Source organism: Xenopus tropicalis, chromosome 10 (assembly GCF_000004195.4).
Source record: "Xenopus tropicalis strain Nigerian chromosome 10, UCB_Xtro_10.0, whole genome shotgun sequence".
NCBI classification, from domain to species: Eukaryota; Metazoa; Chordata; class Amphibia; order Anura; family Pipidae; genus Xenopus; species Xenopus tropicalis.
Window position 1 is genome coordinate 8,494,796 of NC_030686.2, and position 24,425 is coordinate 8,519,220.

Sequence of the window (24,425 nt, forward strand, 5' to 3'; positions counted from 1 at the left end):
GCCACTGGCACTCGCCTCCTTCCTCCAATCGTGCTAAAGTTTAGTAAAATGTACTCACACTCAGGGAGAGAGGAGGAGGTTGGGGGGCCCCTGGGGGTCCCCCTGACCATATTGAATGTGATAGGGACTTATTATAAGCTCCACTGGGACAGACACTGGTGCATAATCTCTGTAAAGCACTGCACAATATGTCTGTGCTATATGAATAATAACTGCAATAATCTAGTGAACTTTGTTGACTTTAGCACTGTATACTTCTATGGAAACCATTCCAGCCTGTTTTTATTTTGTCTTTATTAGTATTTGCAGAAAAATCTTGCCTGTAGGCGTCTGTCTTTATTGTTTTCGCATGTTTTGTGTTAAGGAACTTTTATGAGGGCAATAGAAAAGGCTCCGACATGGAGGAACAAAGTGCAGATCTGAATCATGGAGAGAATAGTTTCAGAGGGTATGTGATTATTGCAGATATACAGGTATGGGATCTGTTATCCAGAAACTTATTATGCAGAATGGAGGCCATCTCCCATAGACTCCATTTTAATCAAACAAGTCACATTTGTTTTAAATGATTCCCTTTTTCTCTATAAGAATAAAATAGTACCTTGTACTTGATCCCAACTAAGATATAATTACCCCTTATTGGGGGCAGAACAGCCCTATTGGGTTTATTTAATGGTTAAATGATTCCCTTTTCCCTGTAATAATAAAACAGTACCTGTACTTGATCCCAACTAAGATATAATTACCCCTTATTGGGGCAGAACAGCCCTATTGGGTTTATTTCATGGTTAAATGATTCCCTTTTCTCTGTAATAATAAAACAGTACCTGTACTTGATCCCAACTAAGATATAATTACCCCTTATTGGGGCAGAACAGCCCTATTGGGTTTATTTCATGGTTAAATGATTCCCTTTTCTCTGTAATAATAAAACAGTACCTGTACTTGATCCCAACTAAGATATAATTACCCCTTATTGGGGCAGAACAGCCCTATTGGGTTTATTTCATGGTTAAATGATTCCCTTTTCTCTGTAATAATAAAACAGTACCTGTACTTGATCCCAACTAAGATATAATTACCCCTTATTGGGGCAGAACAGCCCTATTGGGTTTATTTAATGGTTAAATGATTCCCTTTTCTCTGTAATAATAAAACAGTACCTGTACTTGATCCCAACTAAGATATAATTACCCCTTATTGGGGGCAGAACAGCCCTATTGGGTTTATTTAATGGTTAAATGATTCCCTTTTCTCTGTAATAATAAAACAGTACCTGTACTTGATCCCAACTAAGATATAATTACCCCTTATTGGGGGCAGAACAGCCCTATTGGGTTTATTTAATGGTTAAATGATTCCCTTTTCTCTGTAATAATAAAACAGTACCTATACTTGATCCTAATGTTACTTTCTATTACTTGTTTTTTCCAGTCACGTCCTCTTCTATTCATACACCAGTCTCTCTATTAAACCACTCCCTTGTCACAAAGGTAATTTAAGCCCCAAAAACCAGATAACTGCTGAAATTCCTTATCTTGTATTATATGATCTGTATTATCTATATTTTACTGCTTTAAACATTTTTTTTCATACATTTTTTTCTACCCCTGACCACTTCTGATTATGTCACTTCTGGTTTGCAGCAACAGCACTTCCTGTTTAATGATGGTCAGTTGGTTGCGGATCAGGTTGCAGGTTGGGCAGGGGTACAAGCGGGTACAAAATGGAGGTTGAGCATTTGCCCTGCCGGGGGATGTTGGGTAGGGGGTTCCTCACGGTGAGGGCAGTGAGGGGGTTGGGGAATGCCCTGCCGGGGGATGTTGGGTAGGGGGTTCCTCACGGTGAGGGCAGTGAGGGGGTTGGGGAATGCCCTGCCGGGGGATGTTGGGTAGGGGGTTCCTCACGGTGAGGGCAGTGAGGGGGTTGGGGAATGCCCTGCCGGGGGATGTTGGGTAGGGGTTCCTCACGGTGAGGGCAGTGAGGTTGGGGAATGCCCTGCCGGGGGGTGTTTGGGTAGGGGGTTCCTCACGGTGAGGGCAGTGAGGGGGTTGGGGAATGCCCTGCCGGGGGATGTTGGGTAGGGGGTTCCTGACGGTGAGGGCAGTGAGGTTGGGGAATGCCCTGCCGGGGGATGTTGATGAGTAGTTGAACAAGCAGAATACCCAAGGCTATTGTGATACTAATATCTACAGTTAGTATTAGTAGTTGTATATATAGTTTATGTATGTGAGTGTATAGATAGGTAAGTATAGGGTGTGGGTGCTGGGTTTACTTGGAAGGGTTGAACTTGATAGACTCTGGTCTTTTTTCAACCCTATGTAACTATGTAACTATGTATAACCCCTAGATGTTAAATTGTAAGTCCTCCCATTGCCCTGGCATGTAGTTGCACCCAATCAGGTATGCCAGACGTGTGTGCCGGCTATGGACATCCTAGCACAAGGCCCGCAGATGCTCAGGGTCCCATTTGAACCCTGTTTGCAGTAATGCGGGAAAGCTGGAAGGTGAGGGGAGGGTAAGGTCAGGAATTTGCTAATGAAGTAGAAAGAAAGGAACATAAGGACATAGGGGCCTGGGGCAGAGGAGAGGAAGGATGAGGGCTTAGATTTAGAAATGCCATTTAAATCTCCGGCATTCTTACAGCTGAATATATATATGAAGTATCAGTGTATAAAGGATACCAGACTGAGCCCAAGGCCATCTCAGTCCCAAATGAATCCAGCACTGGCGCCTGTGTATGAGGAGGCTCTCAGGGACACCCAGACACAGAGCCCAGGGACAGTCTTAACCTGCACAGTGCTGGACAGAAATCAGCTGCCAGTTGGCAAATAGAAGTTATAAGAAGGATCTGACTGCCATTGCAGTAGGGTCAGGGCACCTACAAAGCTGCAGGACCATGATAGGGCTAGGGATAGGGACTTGGAATGTTGGGAAGTTGGGAAATATGGGGGATGTTGTTTTACTGGGGACCAAAAAAGAGGAGAAGTAAATATATAAAGGGATAAAAGGTGAATGAAGGGAAGATAGGATTTTGTTTGTCTGCCCTTCCCAAGCAGAGGTGAGGATGATGATTCTGATGGTCAATTGAAGGTTGGTTGACCCACAAAGGTTATTCTAAGAAGGTGGTCAGGCCTACGGCTAAAGAAGGGGACAGAAGTTGTCCTGTGGAAGGGCTATAGAATCTAGTCACGGAGGGGCCAACAGGTACATTCTTTGCCCTTTCCCTCAGGTTGTTTGCAGCTTTCAGCAGGTACCTACTCTTACAAGATGTAAATGTAATGTTTGATTTACACCAGGGAAGTGTTGGGGAGCCACACAAGCATGAATAAAGTTCTTTGGGGGACAAATAAGGGCTGTGATTGGCTATTTGGTAGCCCCATGTGGCTGCAGGAGGCTCTGCTTGGGGTAAAACTGTGTCTCAGGGCTTCCAAAACTTGTCTCCAAGCCAGAAATATAAAAATGGCTCCTACTTTGAGGCCACTGGGAGCAACACCCAAGGGGTTGGGGAGCAACATGTTGCCCCTGAGCCACTGGTTGGGGATTCCTGATGTACAGTTTTGCACTTTATTGATGTTAATGTTCATGTGTTGTTTATGTGGCATTCCCCAACCAAATGAACCAGTGTCAGTTATTAAAAAAGGAGATATGGCCTGGTTAGGAATGAGGGGCCTATTAATTGGGCCAAGACAGTACCAATTGGTTTTTGTATTCACTACTAATTTAACCAAAGGGTCTCAGAACACCTTCATCAGCAATTATTTCTGATTGGACAACCAGAGCCATTTAAAAAAAATGGGCAACAGGGACATTTGCCCAGGGACCACTAGGAGAGGGACTTTTTGTATGGTATAACGTTTGACAGAAGCAACCCCAAGAGATGGCAGATCCATCATTTTAATCAATTAGACAAGCTTTACAGTCATTTTATTTACTTTTTCCTCTTTATATTTCCATTGTAGAATGTGTTTCTAAAGGTATGTTTATTGGATGCAATGGTGTCTCCATTTTATCATTATGGTTTATCTTCTCCCATGGCTGTTAGTCCAATGAGTCCAAGGCAGTTCATCTGGGCATCAGTAGGCACAGACCACTTCTTTATTGCCTGCCTTATTATATTGAAGTTCCCCAGCTTGGGGTTAGTTCTATTACAAATGCCTCAGGGCACTGGGGGGGGCACCAATGAGATCTTTGCCCTGTGCCCCCTGGTACCTTACGTGGCCCTATGGACAACTGCAGTGAGCCTAAAGAGGCAGCCATGTTGTGACACTAACATGCAAATGTTACTTAGTGCTAGTGATGAGCGAATTTTTCACCAGGCGTGGATTCGCAGCGAATTTCCACATTTTGCCATTGGCGAATTGTTTCACAAAACTTCCATGTATATTCGCCGCGGAAAAATTAGTCAAGCGGAATTTTTTTTTGTTGCGTGTCAAATTGGGCACGGTTGTGCCACAAGAGGTGCGCGGTCGCGTCAAAAAGGGTGCAGCCGCGCCAAATCGGGTCACGTTAAAAAAGGGGCGTGGTCACGTCAAATAGCGTGGGCACCAAAAAAATAGACGCAGGTGAAAAAAATAGACGCAGGGGCCAAAAAAATAGACGCAGACGTGAAAAAATAGACGCAGGGGCCAAAAAAATTGCGCTACAAATGCTTTTCGCAAATTTTTCGCCGTTTTGCACGTTTTATGGTGAAGCGAAACAGGGCAGATTCGCTCATCACTACTTAGTGCCCCAGTGTGCTCATTATGTGCATGTGAGAAAGACCCAGCTCTCCAGGGCCAGCTGCCCCATTAATATGCAGAATAATCCTCCAATGAAAATCCCAGCTGATCAATCATGGAAAATGATTCAATGAGAATACTACTGGCCAAAATCTTAATTACAGATGCAAGAAAACTGACCAATGAGAATGCTGATTCACAGTACTTTGACAGATATCTTGCTGTTATTTTGCATACAGAGAGTATTGTGTTATTTTGACTTCATCATATGACACAGGAATCAGACATGGGGATAAAGGGACAGACTTGTTCGGTGCTGGGAAACTGTGCTTTTTGCTCCCAACTCCAATGGAACAAAGAACAGGTTTACACAGATCAGCTATTGATTTAGTATATGGGCTGTCAGACCTGATCCAACAGGAAGACCTACCAGATCAAGACCTGCCCAGATATTGGTCGGGTAGGCCCGTCGGGGGTGCAGAAAAGTTGCCAAATCAGTTTGAAGGACTTTAGCTTGAATGGTTAAGATACAGACCTTTGTTTAGGGGCAGATTTACTAAAATCCTGTCTGACATTTACTAAAAAGATCCGATATTAAAAGTCACAGCAACTGCGACTTGTTGCACAAAAAATAGCGTCAAAAATCGGAAACCTCTAAAGTTTTGAGACAAAAGAAGGAAAGGGAAATCTGCCATTGACTTCTACAAGTTTTAGCCAGCGAATTGTTGGATTCGGATTTTTAGCCATTTTGATGCAAAGTAAATCTTAAAAAAGGTGACTTCTTTTCTGTGACATTTAGCGCTAAGACTCCAAATCAAGGAAACAAATATGATGGTTGTTAAATGGGCCACTAATAGTTCTCTAACTGTCTCTTCTGTAGCGCCAAATCCATATGGGAACCTGGCCTTTGCACCATTTAGGGGCAGATTTATCAAAATATGAGTTTAGAGCTTAATACATAAAAACTCCCCCACGTTCTATTCATTCCTATGGGATTTTTAGAAACGTATTTATCAAACACTGTAAGGGGCTGATTTACTAAAATTTGTTTTCTTCTGGCCTGGAAAGTCATACAAACTCAACATGGTATAAATTTAAATTAAACTCGATCATTGTTGTATTTATAAAATTTCATCATAATGCTTGAATTGTTCATACAAAAAAAGAAAACAATGAGGGTGTTTACTTCTCCTTGACGCTGGGTGAAACAGAAACAATGAGGGGAATTAACTTCTCCTTGAAACTGGGTGAAACAGAAACAATGAGGGGAATTAACTTCTCCTTGAAACTGGGTGATACAGAAACAATGAGGGGAATTAACTTCTCCTTGAAACTGGCTGAAACAGAAACAATGAGGGGAATTAACTTCTCCTTGAAACTGGGTGAAACAGAAACAATGAGGGGAATTAACTTCTCCTTGAAACTGGGTGAAACAGAAACAATGAGGGGAATTAACTTCTCCTTGAAACTGGGTGAAACTGAAACAATGAGGGGAATTAACTTCTCCTTGAAACTGGGTGAAACAGAAAACAATGAGGGGAATTAACTTCTCCTTGAAACTGGGTGAAACAGAAACAATGAGGGGAATTAACTTCTCCTTGAAACTGGGTGAAACAGAAACAATGAGGGGAATTAACTTCTCCTTGAAACTGGGTGAAACAGAAACGATGAGGGGAATTAACTTCTCCTTGAAACTGGGTGAAACAGAAAACAATGAGGGGAATTAACTTCTCCTTGAAACTGGGTGAAACAGAAACAATGAGGGGAATTAACTTCTCCTTGAAACTGGGTGAAACAGAAAACAATGAGGGGAAATTAACTTCTCCTTGAAACTGGGTGAAACTGAAACAATGAGGGGAATTAACTTCTCCTTGAAACTGGGTGAAACAGAAACAATGAGGGGAATTAACTTCTCCTTGAAACTGGGTGAAACAGAAACAATGAGGGGAATTAACTTCTCCTTGAAACTGGGTGAAACAGAAACATGAGGGGAATTAACTTCTCCTTGAAACTGGGTGAAACAGAAACAATGAGGGGAATTAACTTCTCCTTGAAACTGGGTGAAACAGAAACAATGAGGGGAATTAACTTCTCCTTGAAACTGGGTGAAACAGAAACAATGAGGGGAATTAACTTCTCCTTGAAACTGGGTGAAACAGAAACAATGAGGGGAATTAACTTCTCCTTGAAACTGGGTGAAACAGAAAACAATGAGGGGAATTAACTTCTCCTTGAAACTGGGTGAAACAGAAACAATGAGGGGAATTAACTTCTCCTTGAAACTGGGTGAAACAGAAACAATGAGGGGAATTAACTTCTCCTTGAAACTGGGTGAAACAGAAACAATGAGGGGAATTAACTTCTCCTTGAAACTGGGTGAAACAGAAAACAATGAGGGGAATTAACTTCTCCTTGAAACTGGGTGAAACAGAAACGATGAGGGGAATTAACTTCTCCTTGAAACTGGGTGAAACAGAAACAATGAGGGGAATTAACTTCTCCTTGAAACTGGGTGAAACAGAAACAATGAGGGGAATTAACTTCTCCTTGAAACTGGGTGAAACAGAAACGATGAGGGAATTAACTTCTCCTTGAAACTGGGTGAAACAGAAACAATGAGGGGAATTAACTTCTCCTTGAAACTGGGTGAAACAGAAACAATGAGGGGAATTAACTTCTCCTTGAAACTGGGTGAAACAGAAACAATGAGGGGAATTAACTTCTCCTTGAAACTGGGTGAAACAGAAACAATGAGGGGAATTAACTTCTCCTTGAAACTGGGTGAAACAGAAACAATGAGGGGAATTAACTTCTCCTTGAAACTGGGTGAAACAGAAACAATGAGGGGAATTAACTTCTCCTTGAAACTGGGTGAAACAGAAACAATGAGGGGAATTAACTTCTCCTTGAAACTGGGTGAAACAGAAACAATGAGGGGAATTAACTTCTCCTTGAAACTGGGTGAACAGAAACAATGAGGGGAATTAAACTTCTCCTTGAAACTGGGTGAAACAGAAACAATGAGGGGAATTAACTTCTCCTTGAAACTGGGTGAACAGAAACAATGAGGGGATTAACTCTCCTTGAAACTGGGTGAAACAGAAACAATGAGGGGGAATTAACTTCTCCTTGAAACTGGGTGAAACAGAAACGATGAGGGGAATTAACTTCTCCTTGAAACTGGGTGAAACAGAAACGATGAGGGGAATTAACTTCTCCTTGAAACTGGGTGAAACAGAAACAATGAGGGGAATTAACTTCTCCTTGAAACTGGGGTGAAACAGAAACAATGAGGGGAATTAACTTCTCCTTGAAACTGGGTTGAAACAGAAACGATGAGGGGAATTAACTTCTCCTTGAAACTGGGTGAAACAGAAACAATGAGGGGAATTAACTTCTCCTTTGAAACTGGGTGAAACAGAAACAATGAGGGGAATTAACTTCTCCTTGAAACTGGGTGAAACAGAAACAATGAGGGGAATTAACTTCTCCTTGAAACTGGGGTGAAACAGAAACAATGAGGGGAATTAACTTCTCCTTGAAACTGGGTGAAACAGAAACGATGAGGGAATTAACTTCTCCTTGAAACTGGGGTGGAAACAGAAACAATGAGGGGAATTAACTTCTCCTTGAAACTGGGTGAAACAGGAAACAATGAGGGGAATTAACTTCTCCTTGAACTGGGTGAAACAGAAACGAATGAGGGAATTAACTTCTCCTTGAAACTGGGTGAAACAGGGAAAACTCTAATGGAAGAAGGGGAATTAACTTCTCCTTGAACTGGGTGAAACAGAAACAATGAGGGAATTAACTTCTCCTTGAAACTGGGTGAAACAGAAACGATGAGGGGAATTAACTTCTCCTTGAAACTGGGTGAAACAGAAACAATGAGGGGAATTAACTTCTCCTTGAAACTGGGGAAACAGAACCAATGAGGGGAATTAACTTCTCCTTGAAAACTGGGGTTTTGAAACAGAAACGATGAGGGAATTAACTTCTCCTTGAAACTTGGGTGAAACAGAAACAATGAGGGGAATTAACTTCTCCTTGAAACTGGGTGAAACAGAAACAATGAGGGGAATTAACTTCTCCTTGAAACTGGGTGAAACAGAAACGATGAGGGGAATTAACTTCTCCTTGAAATTGGGTGAAACAGAAACAATGAGGGGAATTAACTTCTCCTTGAAACTGGGTGAAACGGAAACAATGAGGGGAATTAACTTCTCCTTGAAACTGGGTGAAACAGAAATGATGAGGGGAATTAACTTCTCCTTGAAACTGGGTGAAACAGAAATGATGAGGGGAATTAACTTCTCCTTGAAACTGGGTGAAACAGAAACAATGAGGGGAATTAACTTCTCCTTGAAAATCAACGTTTCTCAAAATTGCTCAGTAAATGTGCCCCTAACTTTCACACACTGATAAACACGCTTCTAAAAATCCCATTGCAATAAGTGTGAGGTTTTATTTATTAAAGGGATACTGTCATGATTTTTATGGGATGCTTTTTATTTCTAAATGACACTGTTTACATAGCAAATAATTCCCTCTGCCATTTAAACCTTTATTCTTGAACCAACAAATGTATTTGTAGCTGTAATATTGGTGTGTAGGCGCCATCTCAATGCCTTGTGCCTGAGTCTGAGCTTTCAGCCAGCACTACACATTAGAACTGCTTTCAGCTAACCTATTGTTTCTCCTACTCCCATGTAACTGGAGGAGTCCCAAGCCGGACTTGGATTTCTTACTATTGAGTGCTATTCTGATACCTACTGGGAGCTGCTATCTTGCTCCCTTCCCATTGTTCTGCTGATCGGCTGCTGGGGGTGAGGGGGGGGGATATCACTCCTACTTGCAGCGCAGCAGTAAAGTGTGCCTGAGTCTGAGCTTTCAGCCAGCGCTACACATTAGAACTGCTTTCAGCTAACCTATTGTTTCTCCTACTCCCATGTAACTGGAGGAGTCCCAAGCCGGACTTGGATTTCTTACTATTGAGTGCTATTCTGATACCTACTGGGAGCTGCTATCTTGCTCCCTTCCCATTGTTCTGCTGATTGGCTGCTGGGGGTGAGGGGGGGGGGGATATCACTCCAACTTGCAGCGCAGCAGTAAAGTGTGAGTAAAGTTTATCAGAGCACAGGTCACATGGCTGTGGCACCCTGGGAAATGAAGAATATGGCTAGCCCCATGGGAAAAACAGATTACAATGCAGGATTCTGCTGGAGAAGCTCCATTAACTGAAAAAAAAGTTTCCCCCTGACAGTATCTCTTTAAGCTCTATACTCACTTCTTGATAAATCTGCCCCCAAAGTCTCCAAGTCGTTAACTCCAACCAGTGACTGACAAATACCGCTTTGCAGTGTGAATGGCTTTGTTTAAACAACCCGCACACATGATTCCGCTCATGCATAAAGATGTTCATGGATGGAAACCATTTGCGCCATCTTGAACAAATTAGGTATATACGGGGGGAAATGAAAGTGAACAGTCAGAGGAAACTACATATTAAAATGTTTTTATAACGCAATAAAAAATGTGCTTGTACCGCTGTCGTAATAGGCTTGGGGAGAAATAGCCTTCATTTTACTCGTTTTCTGCTGGGAAATACAGCCTCATATAGTAGCATAGAGAATAGTAGCAGGAATTCCATAGGAATTAATAGAATGGGAGTTTTTATGTACAGGTATAGGACCCATTACCCAGAATGCTCAGGACCAAGGGTTTTCTGATAAGGGATCTTTCCGTAATTTGGATCTCCATACCTAAAGTCTACTAAATAATCAAAAAAAATTAAATAAACCCAATAGGGCTGTTCTGCCCCAATAAGGGGTAATTATATCTTTGTTGGGATCAAGTACAGGTACTGTTTTATTATTACAGAGAAAAGGGAATCATTTAACCATGAAATAAACCCAATAGGGCTGTTCTGCCCCAATAAGGGGTAATTATATCTTAGTTGGGATCAAGTACAGGTACTGTTTTATTATTACAGAGAAAAGGGAATCATTTAACCATTAAATAAACCCAATAGTACTGTTCTGCCCCAATAAGGGGTAATTATATCTTAGTTGGGATCAAGTACAGGTACTGTTTTATTATTACAGAGAAAAGGGAGTCATTTAACCATGAAATAAACCCAATAGGGTTGTTTTTCCACCAATAAGGGGTAATTATATCTTAGTTGGGATCAAGTACAGGTACTGTTTTATTATTACAGAGAAAAGGGAATCATTTAACCATTAAATAAACCCAATAGTACTGTTCTGCCCCAATAAGGGGTAATTATATCTTAGTTGGGATCAAGTACAGGTACTGTTTTATTATTACAGAGAAAAGGGAGTCATTTAACCATGAAATAAACCCAATAGGGCTGTTCTGCCCCAATAAGGGGTAATTATATCTTAGTTGGGATCAAGTACAGGTACTGTTTTATTATTACAGAGAAAAGGGAATCATTTAACCATTAAATAAACCCAATAGGGCTGTTCTGCCCCCAATAAGGGGTAATTATATCTTAGTTGGGATCAAGTACAGGTACTGTTTTATTATTACAGAGAAAAGGGAGTCATTTAACCATGAAATAAACCCAATAGGGCTGTTCTGCCCCCAATAAGGGGTAATTATATCTTAGTTGGGATCAAGTACAGGTACTGTTTTATTATCACAATCTACTGTGTGTATTTGAATAGACATCTGTTCCATGGGATTTTATTTTTACAATTTCAATGTCTTCCATTAGAAAACTGATTTTATTTCCCCACTATTCTTATAACGGCCTCCACCCAAGGCCGCTAGTTTTTGCGTCAGTCATTTCTTTACTACATGAATAACTGAAGGGTATTATATATCTAATATATCCTAGAAAAATTTTTTTATCTCCAGACCCATAGGCTGGCTTCTTGCCCCCAAAAAAGTCATTGGGGTTTATTTATCAAAGGATGGAAAGTGAGGCCACAGTTCACCACTCTCCACTCATTGCTATAGCATTTTTAAAGGCATATTTATCAAAGGGCAGGGCCCCCCTCTGTTTCAGGTGTATTCTCTAGAGGCATATTTACCAAACTGTGAAAATAGAATAAACTGATAAATATGCCCCTAAAAAATCTTATAAATAGGGCAGTGGTGGACTCTATTTTCACCCTTTACAGTATAAAGTATGACATTGCCGTTTAGACATAAGTTGGCCTGCAATCCTATGCAATATGTTGGATAGCTACGTAGATTTTAGTCTGTTCAATCATGCCCTGACCAACCACATACACTAATGATGTACTTCAAAGGGAATCTATACCCCCAAACAATGTCGGTCTCTATAAGAAATATAATGCATAAACAGCTCATATGTAAAACCCTGCTTCATCTAATAAACCATTTTCATAAAAATATACTTATTTAGCAGTATGTGCCATTGGGTAATCCTAAATAGAAAACTGCCATTTTAAGTACTAAGGGCCGCCCCCTGGGATCATAGGATTCACAGTGCACACAAACAAGCCAAGGCACACATACATGTTAGGCCCCATCAGCCAATGAATGGGCAGAGTTCTGCCTTTTACTCCCACACTACTTCCTGTTACAGTTAGAGCTGCATCACTTCCTGTCAGCTGATCTCTGAGGGAGCACACAGCCCAACACAAAATGGCGGCTCAAGGGAAAAGATGTAAAAGGGCAATATTTACTGATATATATATTCCAGTAAGAGTCTGTAATAGGCTACTTAATATGATATAAACTATCTGTTGGTTAAGTATTCATTCTGGGGGTATAGTTTTCCTTTAATCCATTTACTATGCGTAAAAACGGCTAAAAATCCCAATCCGATAATTCTCCAGCTAAAACTTGCCGAGTTCATGTAGAAGTCAATGGCAGATGTCCCTTCCCTGGAGGATCCTTCTTTAACGCACTGACTTATCTAAAGACATTTGCGGAAAAGGAGTTTTAAAATAAAAAAAAAGAGAAATGGTGGGGGGCAGATTTACTAAAACTCTAACATTTTCTGCAATTTTTTTTTTAAAAATCTGAATCGAGAAAAGAAAAAATCAGTTAGTAAATCTGCTCCACTACTAATACAAGGGGCAGATTTACTAAAACTCCATATTTTCTCATTTTTTTATTTTCAAATTCAACCAAAGTCGTTTTCCCGAATGTCTAATATTTACTAAACAAAAAATCGTAGGGAAAAGTCGCTCTGAGACTTGTCATAAAAAAGCGACTTGTCGAATTGTCGCCGCAAAAATTGACTTCTACGTGAATTCGGCAAGTTTGATCTGGCGAATAGCGAATCTCACAAAAGTTGCGGCGTTTTTTTCTCTGCAACTTTTTCGAAAAAACTTTGAATCGAGTTTAAAATAAAAAAATTTGATGGTTAGTAAATGAGCCCCGTAGTGTATATATTGCTGGGACATACCATTTCGTTAGGGATGCACCGAATCCAGGATTCGGTTTGATATTCGGCCGAATCCATGGTCCTGGCCGAACTGAATCAGAATCCTAGGGTTAAATGTCCACGTGAACACGGAAGTGAAAAAATTTTCCACTCGCGCTGCTCACGCGGCAACATTTGCCCCTTCCAGATCCTAATTCGGTTCGCCCGAATCTTTTGGGATGGATTCTGGGGATTGGCTGAACCCAAAAACTGGGTTTGGTGCATCCCTACATTTCGTAAACCATGAATGATGTCACAGTTGCATCATAAAAGTGGTGTCACAATGGTTTTTATATCAAAACTGGATTCCGAGGCGACTTCTAATATCCTCATAGTTTATTATTATATACAAGTTTTAGCGAGTCATGTGACAGACGTGACATCACTACGCACCGATTATAACTGATGACATCACTAAGCGCCTTTATAAGGATATAATTCACAGTTTGGTCCCATAGGGAAATGACCAAACTATATATATTACTGCATCCGGCAAGGGATCACGCCATAATGAATAATGTAACAGTGTCTTTATTGTTCACATTTAATTTCAAACATAGTAGATATGTACATTTGAACGCTCCGACGCTACGTTGCCTTAGGCCCGCCACAAACTCTAGCGGTGACGCCGCGCTGCAGGGTCCGTCTGGCTCTCGATGCTTCCAGACTCTGCTTAGGTTTAACTGAGGAAAGTATCTTGATCTGCTGGATAAACAGAAAAGGGATGCCCTTTTTCTTTATTGGTCCCCGGCAAATAAACCGCATTCATACCAGTCTGCTGTTAATGGGCGCCGCAGAGGGAGGGACTAGAACTGGCAAAGTCGAAGGCCTCGGTAACATTAACACAGTTGCATAGTGCATAGTTTGTAGCAAAAAAAACAAGTGACATTTTAGCTTTGTGATCCCTATGTAAGCACCCTAATAATGCTCCTTATTGCTCCCCATTATTCCTACTAGCTTACTTTATATATCGGCCTACTATTCCATACCTTATATCCTCTCCCAGCCTACAACTAGCTGAAAGGGCAGATGTATTAAAATGGGAGTTTAGAGCTTAATACATAAAAATTCACCCACATCCTATTCATTCCTATGGGATTATTAGAAGCGTTATTTATCAATAGGTGACATTTAGGGGCTGATTTACTAACCCACGAATCCGACCCGAATTGGAAAAGTTCCGACTTCAAAACGAACATTTTGCGACTTTTTCGTATTTGTTGCGATTTTTTCGGCTTCTTTACGAATTTTTCATTACCAATACGATTTTTGCGTAAAAACGCGAGTTTTTCGTAGCCATTACGAAAGTTGCGTAAAAAGTTGCGCTTTTTTCGTAGCGTTAAAACTTACGCGAAAAGTTGCGCCTTTTTCGTAGCGTTAAAACTTAAAAGGTGCAAAGTTTTGCGCAAGTTTTAACGCTACGAAAAATCGCCAGATTTTACGCAACTGGGCCCATTCATTAAACCACAATTACGTTTTTGTTGAGAAAAATATGTATTTTTTCTAACTTGTAGAACTTTTTGTAGTGTCCACGATAATTTTGTTAAAATTCCACAACTTTTTTTCATGGTTTTCGTTACCGTCCACGAAAAAGTCGTATTTTTCGCAAAGACTGCGACCATTTCGGAATTCATTCAAGCTTCAATATCGTGACTATGTTTTGGCCAGGTTGGAGCTGCAGAGTGCCATCGAGGCTTCCAAAATCATACACTGAAGGTTTCATTAGAGGTTTTTGCCCCATTTACGAACGTTCGGATCCAAAAAATTTTTGATTTTTGGGAACACAGCCACAATATTTTTGTACGACTGAATTTTCATGACATTTTTGAACATCAGAAATATCGCGGTTACTCCGAATTTTTCCCATATCGTGATTTTAACCACAAAAAGATTGTTTAATGAATGGGCCCCTTAGAGTTCACCATTTGATAAATACCCTTCTAAAAATCCTATAGGGATAAATAGAACATGGGTGAGTCTTTGGGGCAAATTTGTCAAAATGTGAGTTTAGAGCTTAGTCCCATAGGAATGAATAGAACGTGGGTGAGTTTTTATGTATTAAGCTCTAAACTCACCCATGTTCTTTTTATTCCCATGGGATTTTTAGAATTTTTAGAATCAATTGGTGAACTCTATCTTTCACCCATTGATAAATATGCATCTAAAAATCCCATAGGAATGAATAGAACGTGGGTGAGTTTTTATGTATTAAGCTCTAAGCTCTAAACTCTAAGCTCTAAAAGCTCTAAATCTGCCCCATAAACTCACCCATGTTCTATTCATTCCTATGAGATTTTAAGAAGCGTATTTATCAATTGGTGAACTCTACCTTTCACCCATTGATAAATATTCTTCTATAAATCCCATAGGAATGAATAGGACGTGGGAGAGTTTTTATGAATTAATCTCTACACTCCCATTTTGATAAATCTGCCCCATAAACTCACCCATGTTCTATTCATTCCCGTGGGATTTTTAGAAGCCTATTTATCACTTGTTAAACTCTATCTTTCACCCATTGGTAAATATTCTTCTATAAATCCCATAGGAATGAATAGGACGTGGGTGAGTATTTATGAATTAATCTCTAAACTCACATTTTGATAAATCAGCCCCATAAACTCACCCATGTTCTATTCATTCCCGTGGGATTTTTAGAAGCCTATTTATCACTTGTTAAACTCTATCTTTCACCCATTGGTAAATATTCTTCTATAAATCCCATAGGAATGAATAGGACGTGGGTGAGTTTTTATGAATTAATCTCTAAACTCACATTTCGATAAATCTGCCCCTAATTGTTCTAACTGCCCCCCTGTATCCACTTCCCATAAACCCTCTCTCTCCGTTAAGCTCCCCCCACGTCGCTTCTCTCACTTTAGCACCGGGACACCCGCGTGTTATGGACAACGCTCCGATTTTTACATTTCATCATGTGCTAAGCTTCATCCCGCCCACTTAAGGCCAACCCGTTCCTACAGCCTTAATACCCAATAGCAATTAAATAAAAGAAAATACATAATATACTCCCGCCCACCCCCCTAAACCCTTCAAGTGGTATAATAACCCATTCACTGCCATATGGCCAGCCGCACACTGGAAGCCCCACAGTACGTGCCGGTCAGTATGGCAGAGACGAGGTTACGTTTGTGGTGCTGGTTTCTGTATGGTTGTCAAGGTTAGTTCCACAAGTCCTTTATGAGTTGGATTCACTGAGGGGCATAGAAGCTACATGTCCCCCTTCATTCCTTTCCCCTCTCAGATGCCACCTGACAGTCTGCATCCAGGACTGGGTCATACGGAATGTGGAGCTTCACCCCTGTTTTTCGATCCACACACCAGCATTTCCCCCGCTGTCCGTCAAGAGCCGGATGACACTGTAAGGAAAGGGCGGAAGGAAAAAAGTTTGGTATTAAACTTGGGTATATTTATGGGCTGGAAGGCAAAACCCCTAATATCCCTATCCCTGTAATCTGTTCCTTCAAACAGTAGGAATAAATACCATTTTTATATGCTGAAATCCAACTGCAAAACTGTTCTTCTCTTTCTGCATCATTTGTAATCCTGGCAGGGGAGGAGGGACTAAAACACTGATGTTACACATTGTAACAACTTCTCCCCAGCTTACAGACAGCATGCAGGAACTACATAACCCACAATGCATTGCACTGGGATGTTCCTTTCCTTATTGACATCACGTGTGCAGCAGGGAATTGTGGGATTGGGAGGAGGCAGGCTGAGGGACAGGCGCTACTGTTACAGTTTATTTGAGTCACAAAGTAGTCAGCCAGATCAGCAGGGGAACAGGGGTGGGGCTTAGGGAACAGGGGGTGGGGCTTAGGGAACAGGGGGTGGGGCTTAGGGAACTGTTCCAAACCAGATTATTATATTAATAATCATGAAGAGGCTGCATATTGTTTAATTGATGTATATTGCAAAGTTGCTTGGAATTATGTTTACTTTGGGTGTTTGGGTGGAGTTCCCCTTGAAACTGCCTAACAGGGGTAGATCACCTTTAATTTGACTATTAATATGATGTTGACAGAGCCGGACTGGGTCTGGGCAATCTAATATAGATAGAGTCTAATGGTATAGGGTCTATACAGTATATGCCCATGGGGGCAATAAGGAAGGGCTAAGCTCCATGTCCAACGCCAACAGTGTTAATAATCTGACTCAATTTGCAACTGGTCTTCATTTTTTTGTTTTTTTTTTGTTTTTTCAATTGTTTTTCAATTATTTAGCTCTTTGTTCAGCAGCTCTCCAGTGTGGAATTTTAGCAGCTACCTATAATGTTAAATATTATGTAGGGACATATAGGGTTAATAATCCCTATATCTTTAATCCCTATCCTTCTTTTACTGTTTCTGGGCAGAGACCAATGTAACAGATGTTCCTATGGGATCAACAAGGTCCCAGTGATGCCATCCTACCCCAGAGGGGTCAGGGAGCAGGGACCAGGTGAATGAGGATTAGTAAGTGCAGGATATATTGTGTTATAGCACTATCTAGGAAAGTGAGACAGTCAGCTTTAGTTAGAAAGAGCAGTTTCTGGCTCCAACCAGGAGAGATAGCTGGGAGTATTCTCCTTTGCAGGCTCTGCTGCCTTAGTGAAGGGGCCGCAGTACTGACAAGTGTATCGGGCATAGTCTTCTCCCTGATCCGCGCCTGCTGTAGGGACCACTAGAGGTAGAAACCCTAAGGACTTTATTACTACCCAGACTGCTCTCCACAGTGCAGCCTCTTTATTCAGCTTGCTCTGCATTGAACCTGCCAATCTGTTATATTGCATAATGTTGCATAACCCTGTGGATCATTTGTCTTGGACAATAAAACCAGTTCAGTCTGAGTTTGCTGCAAGAGCTACCTGGTGTCCGTTTATTTAAACGGACACCAGGTAGTGAGTTGGAATTAAAATACCTCCCCTTTGATCTTTCCACATAGCAAAAGCCCATCCCGTGTGTTTGAGTCATATATACCCCATGTTCTATTACCAGGGTCAGACTGGGAGGTGCAGGGCCCACCAGGGCTCCCACCAGGCACGTCCCTTACACCCATTCCCCCCGTAGGGGCCCACCTAACCCCCCACCCACAAGGTCCCCAACCCAAAGTCCTCTCCTGAGCACGCGCTGGCAAGGGACAGGTCTGGGCCGCCAGGGCCCACTAGAGCCGGGGTCCACTGGCATTTTTCCCAGTGTCCCAGCAGCCCAGTCCGACCCTGTCTATTACCTATCTATCTGGACTTGTCTGTATTACAGCCAAAAAGGGGTTACAAATATAAAGGTTATTTAGGCTTAGGGTGAAAATATGAAAGGGCTAATGGAGATTTTCCAGTGCCACCAGGGTTTGTACCCACCAGGAGTTCCTTTGCTACTTTGGCATGTCAGTCCTTCCCTGATTTCAGTGGTGACCTTTTTTTAGTGTAGAGAGGACAATTTGTCTTTCTGCAACTGTGATCCCACCCCAACCCCTGTGTTCCACAGTTCATACCCAGGAGAGGTTGGGTAGGGGAAAGCATGGAAATCTGCCTCCTTAGGTGGAGGCACCAAGTCCCAGCAACCTTTTCTCCATTTCAGGACCATATTTACCTGCTTAGGGTTATAATTCCCATTGCGGTCACAATTTGGTATAGGAATACTCAGGAAATCCTCCTGGGTTCTGGTCTGATACGCAGCGAGTTTCTCCAGAGCTCTGTTCAGATCCTTCTGACACACACCCTACAGAAAACCAAGTAGACATAAAGTGTTAATATCTCATCCAGAAGCCTCTGTGAAAAGTCCTTCAGCATCTGGCAGCCTTCAGTGGCGTTCAAGAGCTGGAGACTTGAAGATGGAACAATATGTGTTCTAGATAAAGAGTGCGTTCTACCCAGGAACACAAAGACCTAATGACAATACTGTACCTGCCAAGTAATGAGAGATCAATAGTGTGCTAACCATTCATCTCTATGGAGCGCCAACATTTCCAAGGACACTTTGTTGCTTTGATATGAAGCTGTAGCCCTACACATAACCCCTGGCTACCAATGTTTTAGGGGGGCCATGGCTACCAATGTTTTAGGGGGCCCTGGCTACCAATTTCTGTGTGTCCTTTGTACTGATGGAAGGGGTCACTGGGGGAGGTGACATTGGGGGCGTGGGAAGAGGGGATTTCTGATGGCGGCCCTGGTGGCAACAATCAGTGGAGCACAAGTTCCTATTTGAGCAATAGAAATTTGACAAGAGGTCTCACCAAGTGGATTTCTGGCACGGGGGCATTGTTGGTGTTCTTGGTAAATTGCTTTCCGCTCTGCCCTTGGCTTCGGTGTATCTTGGCTTGATGCTTCTGGATGCACATCTTGTCCTGTTGGCCACAGGGGTGAATGCTTATATTGGGGTGGTCTTCTTCTGTGGAACAAAAGGCAAATTGAGATTTATGGGTCAGTCAAAATGGAGACAATGGGAATAGCAAGTGTAGATAGCCAAAACCATTAGCCAAAGTTTCCAGGTTGCCAGTCTGGGTCAGCCCACATGGGTAGAACCAACAAACTCTTTGTAGGGGGGGCACAGTAATGGTGCAGGAGCAGAAAGCATCAGGGCCAATCCTGTCTGCTGTACCTACTGCAAATGGTTTACATAACTCAGTCGACAATATTCCTTCTCAATAAACACTCGCTGGAATTCTGACATTATACTAACCCGCTCCCGGACCATTCTGTTCTGGAAACACTACCGTTGTATAACTTTTGTACTTGGCCTCCATAGAACAAATTGTACCCAGAACAATGCGTAGGCAATGTTTTGTCTAAAAAATACAAAAGAAAACCTCTTGCACTCATATTTCACTAGAGAGGAAGAGGAAACTGCCACTTAAAGCAATATTGTCATGGGAAAACATGTATTTTTTCAGAACCCATCAGTTAATAGAGCTTCTCCAGCAGAATCCTGCATTGTAATCTGTTTTTCCCATGGGGCTAGCCATATTCTTCATTTCCCAGGGTGCCACAGCCATGTGACCTGTGCTCTGATAAACTTCACTCACACTTTACTGCTGCGCTGCAAGTTGGAGTGATATCCCCCCCTCACCCCCAGCAGGCGATCAGCAGAACAATGGGAAGGGAGCAAGATAGCAGCTCCCAGTAGGTATCAGAATAGCACTCAATAGTAAGAAATCCAAGTCCGGCTTGGGACTCCTCCAGTTACATGGGAGTAGGAGAAACAATAGGTTAGCTGAAAGCAGTTCTAATGTGTAGCGCTGGCTCCTTCTGAAAGCTCAGACTCAGGCACACTTTACTGCTGCGCTGCAAGTTGGCGTGATATCCCCCCCCAGCAGCCGATCAGCAGAACAATGGGAAGGGAGCAAGATAGCAGCTCCCAGTAGGTATCAGAATAGCACTCAATAGTAAGAAATCCAAGTCCGGCTTGGGACTCCTCCAGTTACATGGGAGTAGGAGAAACAATAGGTTAGCTGAAAGCAGTTCTAATGTGTAGCGCTGGCTCCTTCTGAAAGCTCAGACTCAGGCACACTTTACTGCTGTGCTGCAAGTTGGCGTGATATCCCCCCCCAGCAGCCGATCAGCAGAACAATGGGAAGGGAGCAAGATAGCAGCTCCCAGTAGGTATCAGAATAGCACTCAATAGTAAGAAATCCAAGTCCGGCTTGGGACTCCTCCAGTTACATGGGAGTAGGAGAAACAATAGGTTAGCTGAAAGCAGTTCTAATGTGTAGCGCTGGCTGAAAGCTCAGACTCAGGCACAATGCACTGAGATGGTGCCTACACACCAATATTACAGCTACAGGGGGGGAGCAACATTTAAGTATAAAAAAAGTTGGGGAGAAACACAAGCATGAAAACAGTTTCTAGGGGGTGACCAATAGGGACTGTGATTGGTTATTTGGTAGCCCAATATGGACTGACAGACTACAGGAGGCTCTGTAGTACACCGACTTTATGCCTCCAAAACTTGCCTCCAAGTCAGGAATTTATATGGAAAGCTGCTTTGAGGCCCCTGGGAGCAACATCCAAGGGGTTGATGAACAACATGTTGCCCCTGAGCCACTGGTTGGGGATCCCTGGTGTACATGTATACTTGCGTTTACTGTCTTCAAGTGATCACGGTAGTCAGAAGACCAAGGCAAAACCCTTATGGATGCCTATAACCATGCAGGAATGCCAGCACCAGTTTTATTCCAACATCTTCATGCTGAGTCACATGTGCTCCAGTGATCCCCAACCAGTGGCTCAGGAGCCACTGGTGGGCCATTGTGCACATCAAGCAGAATTAATACTCATAAGGTTGTTTATATGATTTGCCATAACATGGTTGTCCTTGTCCATGCGTGCCCTGGTGCTTACCCTGCTTGTCACACACAATGGTGCCCCAAGAATGAAAGTGGTGCTTGCCTACAGTGTGCCAGTTCTTTATTACTCTGTGGTTTGTTCACTGGAGCACAGTGCTACAAAGTGACTATATTGACAAAAGAGGTTTCTTTCTATAGCACTTAGATGCCAATAGCTTGGCCCAGTGTCGGACTGGCCCACCAGGATACCAGGAAAACTCCCGGTGGGCCCTCCTACTCCTGACCATTTGGCCTGTTTCATGGTCATTCCCTATTTCTGAATGGGAACAAAGAGGGGAAATAGATAGAAGGATAGATCCTAGCATGTAAATAAAAGAGACTAGGAGAATAAAGAGGTTGGGTGAGGAAAGGAGGAAATATAGTTTAGACAGTGGGCCTAGGGTCTAAGGTTTTCTGGTGGGCCCCTGGGGTCCCAGTCCAACACTGGCTTGGCCAACCCTACGTTAAGTCAGCTGAAAAGCTCAAACTGGTCATTTGTTTTAATGGAACTACAACGCAGTCATGTTGTGCCAACATCTAGGGGCTGATTTACTAAGACACGATTTCGAATCCGATTGGAAACGAACATTTTGCGACTTTTTCGTATTTTTTGCGAGTTTTTCGGCGTCTTTAAGATTTTTGCGTAAAAACGCGTTTTTTTCGGCGTCTTTACGATTTTGCGTAAAAACGCGAGTTTTTCGGCGTCTTTACGAAAGTTGCGCAAAGTCGCAATTTTTTCGTAGCGTTAACACTTGCGCGCAGAGTCGTTTCGCGCAAGTTTTAACGCTACGAAAAAAATCGCGACTTTGCGCAACTTTCGTAATGGCTACGAAAAACTCGCGTTTTTACGCAAAAATCGTAAAGACGCCGAAAAACTCGCGTTTTTACGCAAAACCGTAAAGACGCCGAAAAACTCGCGTTTTTACGCAAAAATCATAAAGACGCCGAAAAAAATCACGAAATTACCAATCATTACGAAAAAAACGCAATCGGACGCATTCGGCCCGTTCGTGGGTTAGTAAATATGCCCCCTACGGTTATGTGACTTGATGAATACTTTACTTTTCATTCTGTATTCTGTCCCGAGGCAGTCACTAACTAAGCAATAAACTGGTGAACAACATGCAATGTAACCCATTATGTAGGCACGGAGACACTGCCGGCCTTATGCAGTAATCCCAGCTCCATTTGGCACTTTCTAAAAATACTAAATGCCCAGAAGAATGAGCTGTGTCTGGCAATTCCTGATTTCAATGGTAAGCAACCCATAAAAAAAATATAAGACATCTACTAGAGCCAGGGGATATGAGACTCAAGGCCAACATTTCTGTGTAATTTCTCACATAAAAAAAGACACCGTTTTTGAAGAAAATGAAAAGAAAGGGAATACTAACCGCAAACAGCTCGTGTAAAACGTTGTGGGGTGATCCACATGCATTTGTGGCCAAAACCAAAACCAAATTTCTCACAAAACAGATGAACAGGAGACACAGCACAGGGCGTATGCTGAAAGAGGCGGCTGCAACAATGTGCTAAATGCACTCTGGGAGGGCCAAGGCAGCCTTTATAATGGCCAAAAGCGAATAGTTCAGTCTACCATAGAGCAATTGCCTTGGCACGGCTTTGTATCTTTGCAACAAGGCTGGATATGTTAAGGTTTCCCTCTGTAGAGATTTAGAGGAATGCTGTCTGTGTGAGGTCTTGTTACATGAAAAGTATCGTTGTTTTTAATATATTGGCCGATTCGTCTTAAACCCAAAAGATGGAATTTGTTGGACAATTGTGGCCAATCAATTTGCTCCATTGCCAGATGCCATATTGGCTCCACAGACATTGTAAACACAACTTCCATGGCGCTGCATATTATCCTAAGTGGATATTGTCGAGGTTTCATTCAGGCAGATTCCTCTAATTATCACTTCTAGGGCCATGGTATGGGATCCCTTATCCAGAAACCTGATATCCAGAAAGCTCCGAATTACGGAAAGCCTGACTCCCATAGACACCATTTGAATCAAATAATTAGGATTTTTAAATTTGATTTCCTTTTTCTCTGTAAAAATAAAACAGTGCTTTGTATTTGATCCCAACTAAGATATAATTACCCCTTATTGGGGCAGAACAGCCCTATTGGGTTTATTTAATGGTTAAATGATTCCCTTTTCTCTGTAATAATAAAACAGTACCTGTACTTGATCCCAACTAAGATATAATTACCCCTTATTGGGGCAGAACAGCCCTATTGGGTTTATTTAATGGTTAAATGATTCCCTTTTCTCTGTAATAATAAAACAGTACCTGTACTTGATCCCAACTAAGATATAATTACCCCTTATTGGGGCAGAACAGCCCTATTGGGTTTATTTCATGGTTAAATGATTCCCTTTTCTCTGTAATAATAAAACAGTACCTGTACTTGATCCCAACTAAGATATAATTACCCCTTATTGGGGGCAGAACAGCCCTATTGGGTTTATTTCATGGTTAAATGATTCCCTTTCTCTGTAATAATAAAACAGTACCTGTACTTGATCCCAACTAAGATATAATTACCCCTTATTGGGGCAGAACAGCCCTATTGGGTTTATTTCATGGTTAAATGATTCCCTTTTCTCTGTAATAATAAAACAGTACCTGTACTTGATCCCAACTAAGATATAATTACCCTTATTCATGGTTAAATGATTCCCTTTTCTCTGTAATAATAAAACCTGTACTTGATCCCAACTCCAGCCCTATTGGGTTTATTTCATGGTTAAATGATTCCCTTTTCTCTGTAATAATAAAACAGTACCTGTACTTGATCCCAACTAAGATATAATTACCCCTTATTGGGGGCAGAACAAGACTATTGGGTTTATTTAATATTTAAATGATTATTATCAGACTTAAGTTATGGAGATCCAAATTACGGAAAGATCCCTTATCTGGAAAATCCTGGGTCCCGAGCATTCTGGATA

At 41.9% G+C, this 24,425-nt stretch overlaps 1 protein-coding gene across 2 annotated transcripts in view; it reads right to left on the minus strand.

The window, feature by feature from the left end:
* Window positions 1-13,657: 13,657 nt before the first annotated feature.
* Window positions 13,658-24,425, minus strand: part of igfbp4 (insulin like growth factor binding protein 4) — a 33,460-nt gene continuing 22,692 nt past the window's right edge. The window contains exons 2-5 of one of the 2 annotated variants that reach the window (XM_031894690.1): window positions 19,378-19,532; window positions 18,735-18,863; window positions 16,416-16,523; window positions 13,658-13,848 (exon numbers count right to left, since the gene is read on the minus strand). In XM_031894690.1, coding sequence (XP_031750550.1) covers window positions 13,735-13,848; window positions 16,416-16,523; window positions 18,735-18,863; window positions 19,378-19,532 — 506 coding nt within the window. In that variant the 3' untranslated portion in view covers window positions 13,658-13,734. Of the gene's footprint in view, window positions 13,852-16,415; window positions 16,524-18,734; window positions 18,864-19,377; window positions 19,533-24,425 lie in introns of both variants that reach the window. The other variant, XM_031894689.1, reaches the window with a different exon arrangement.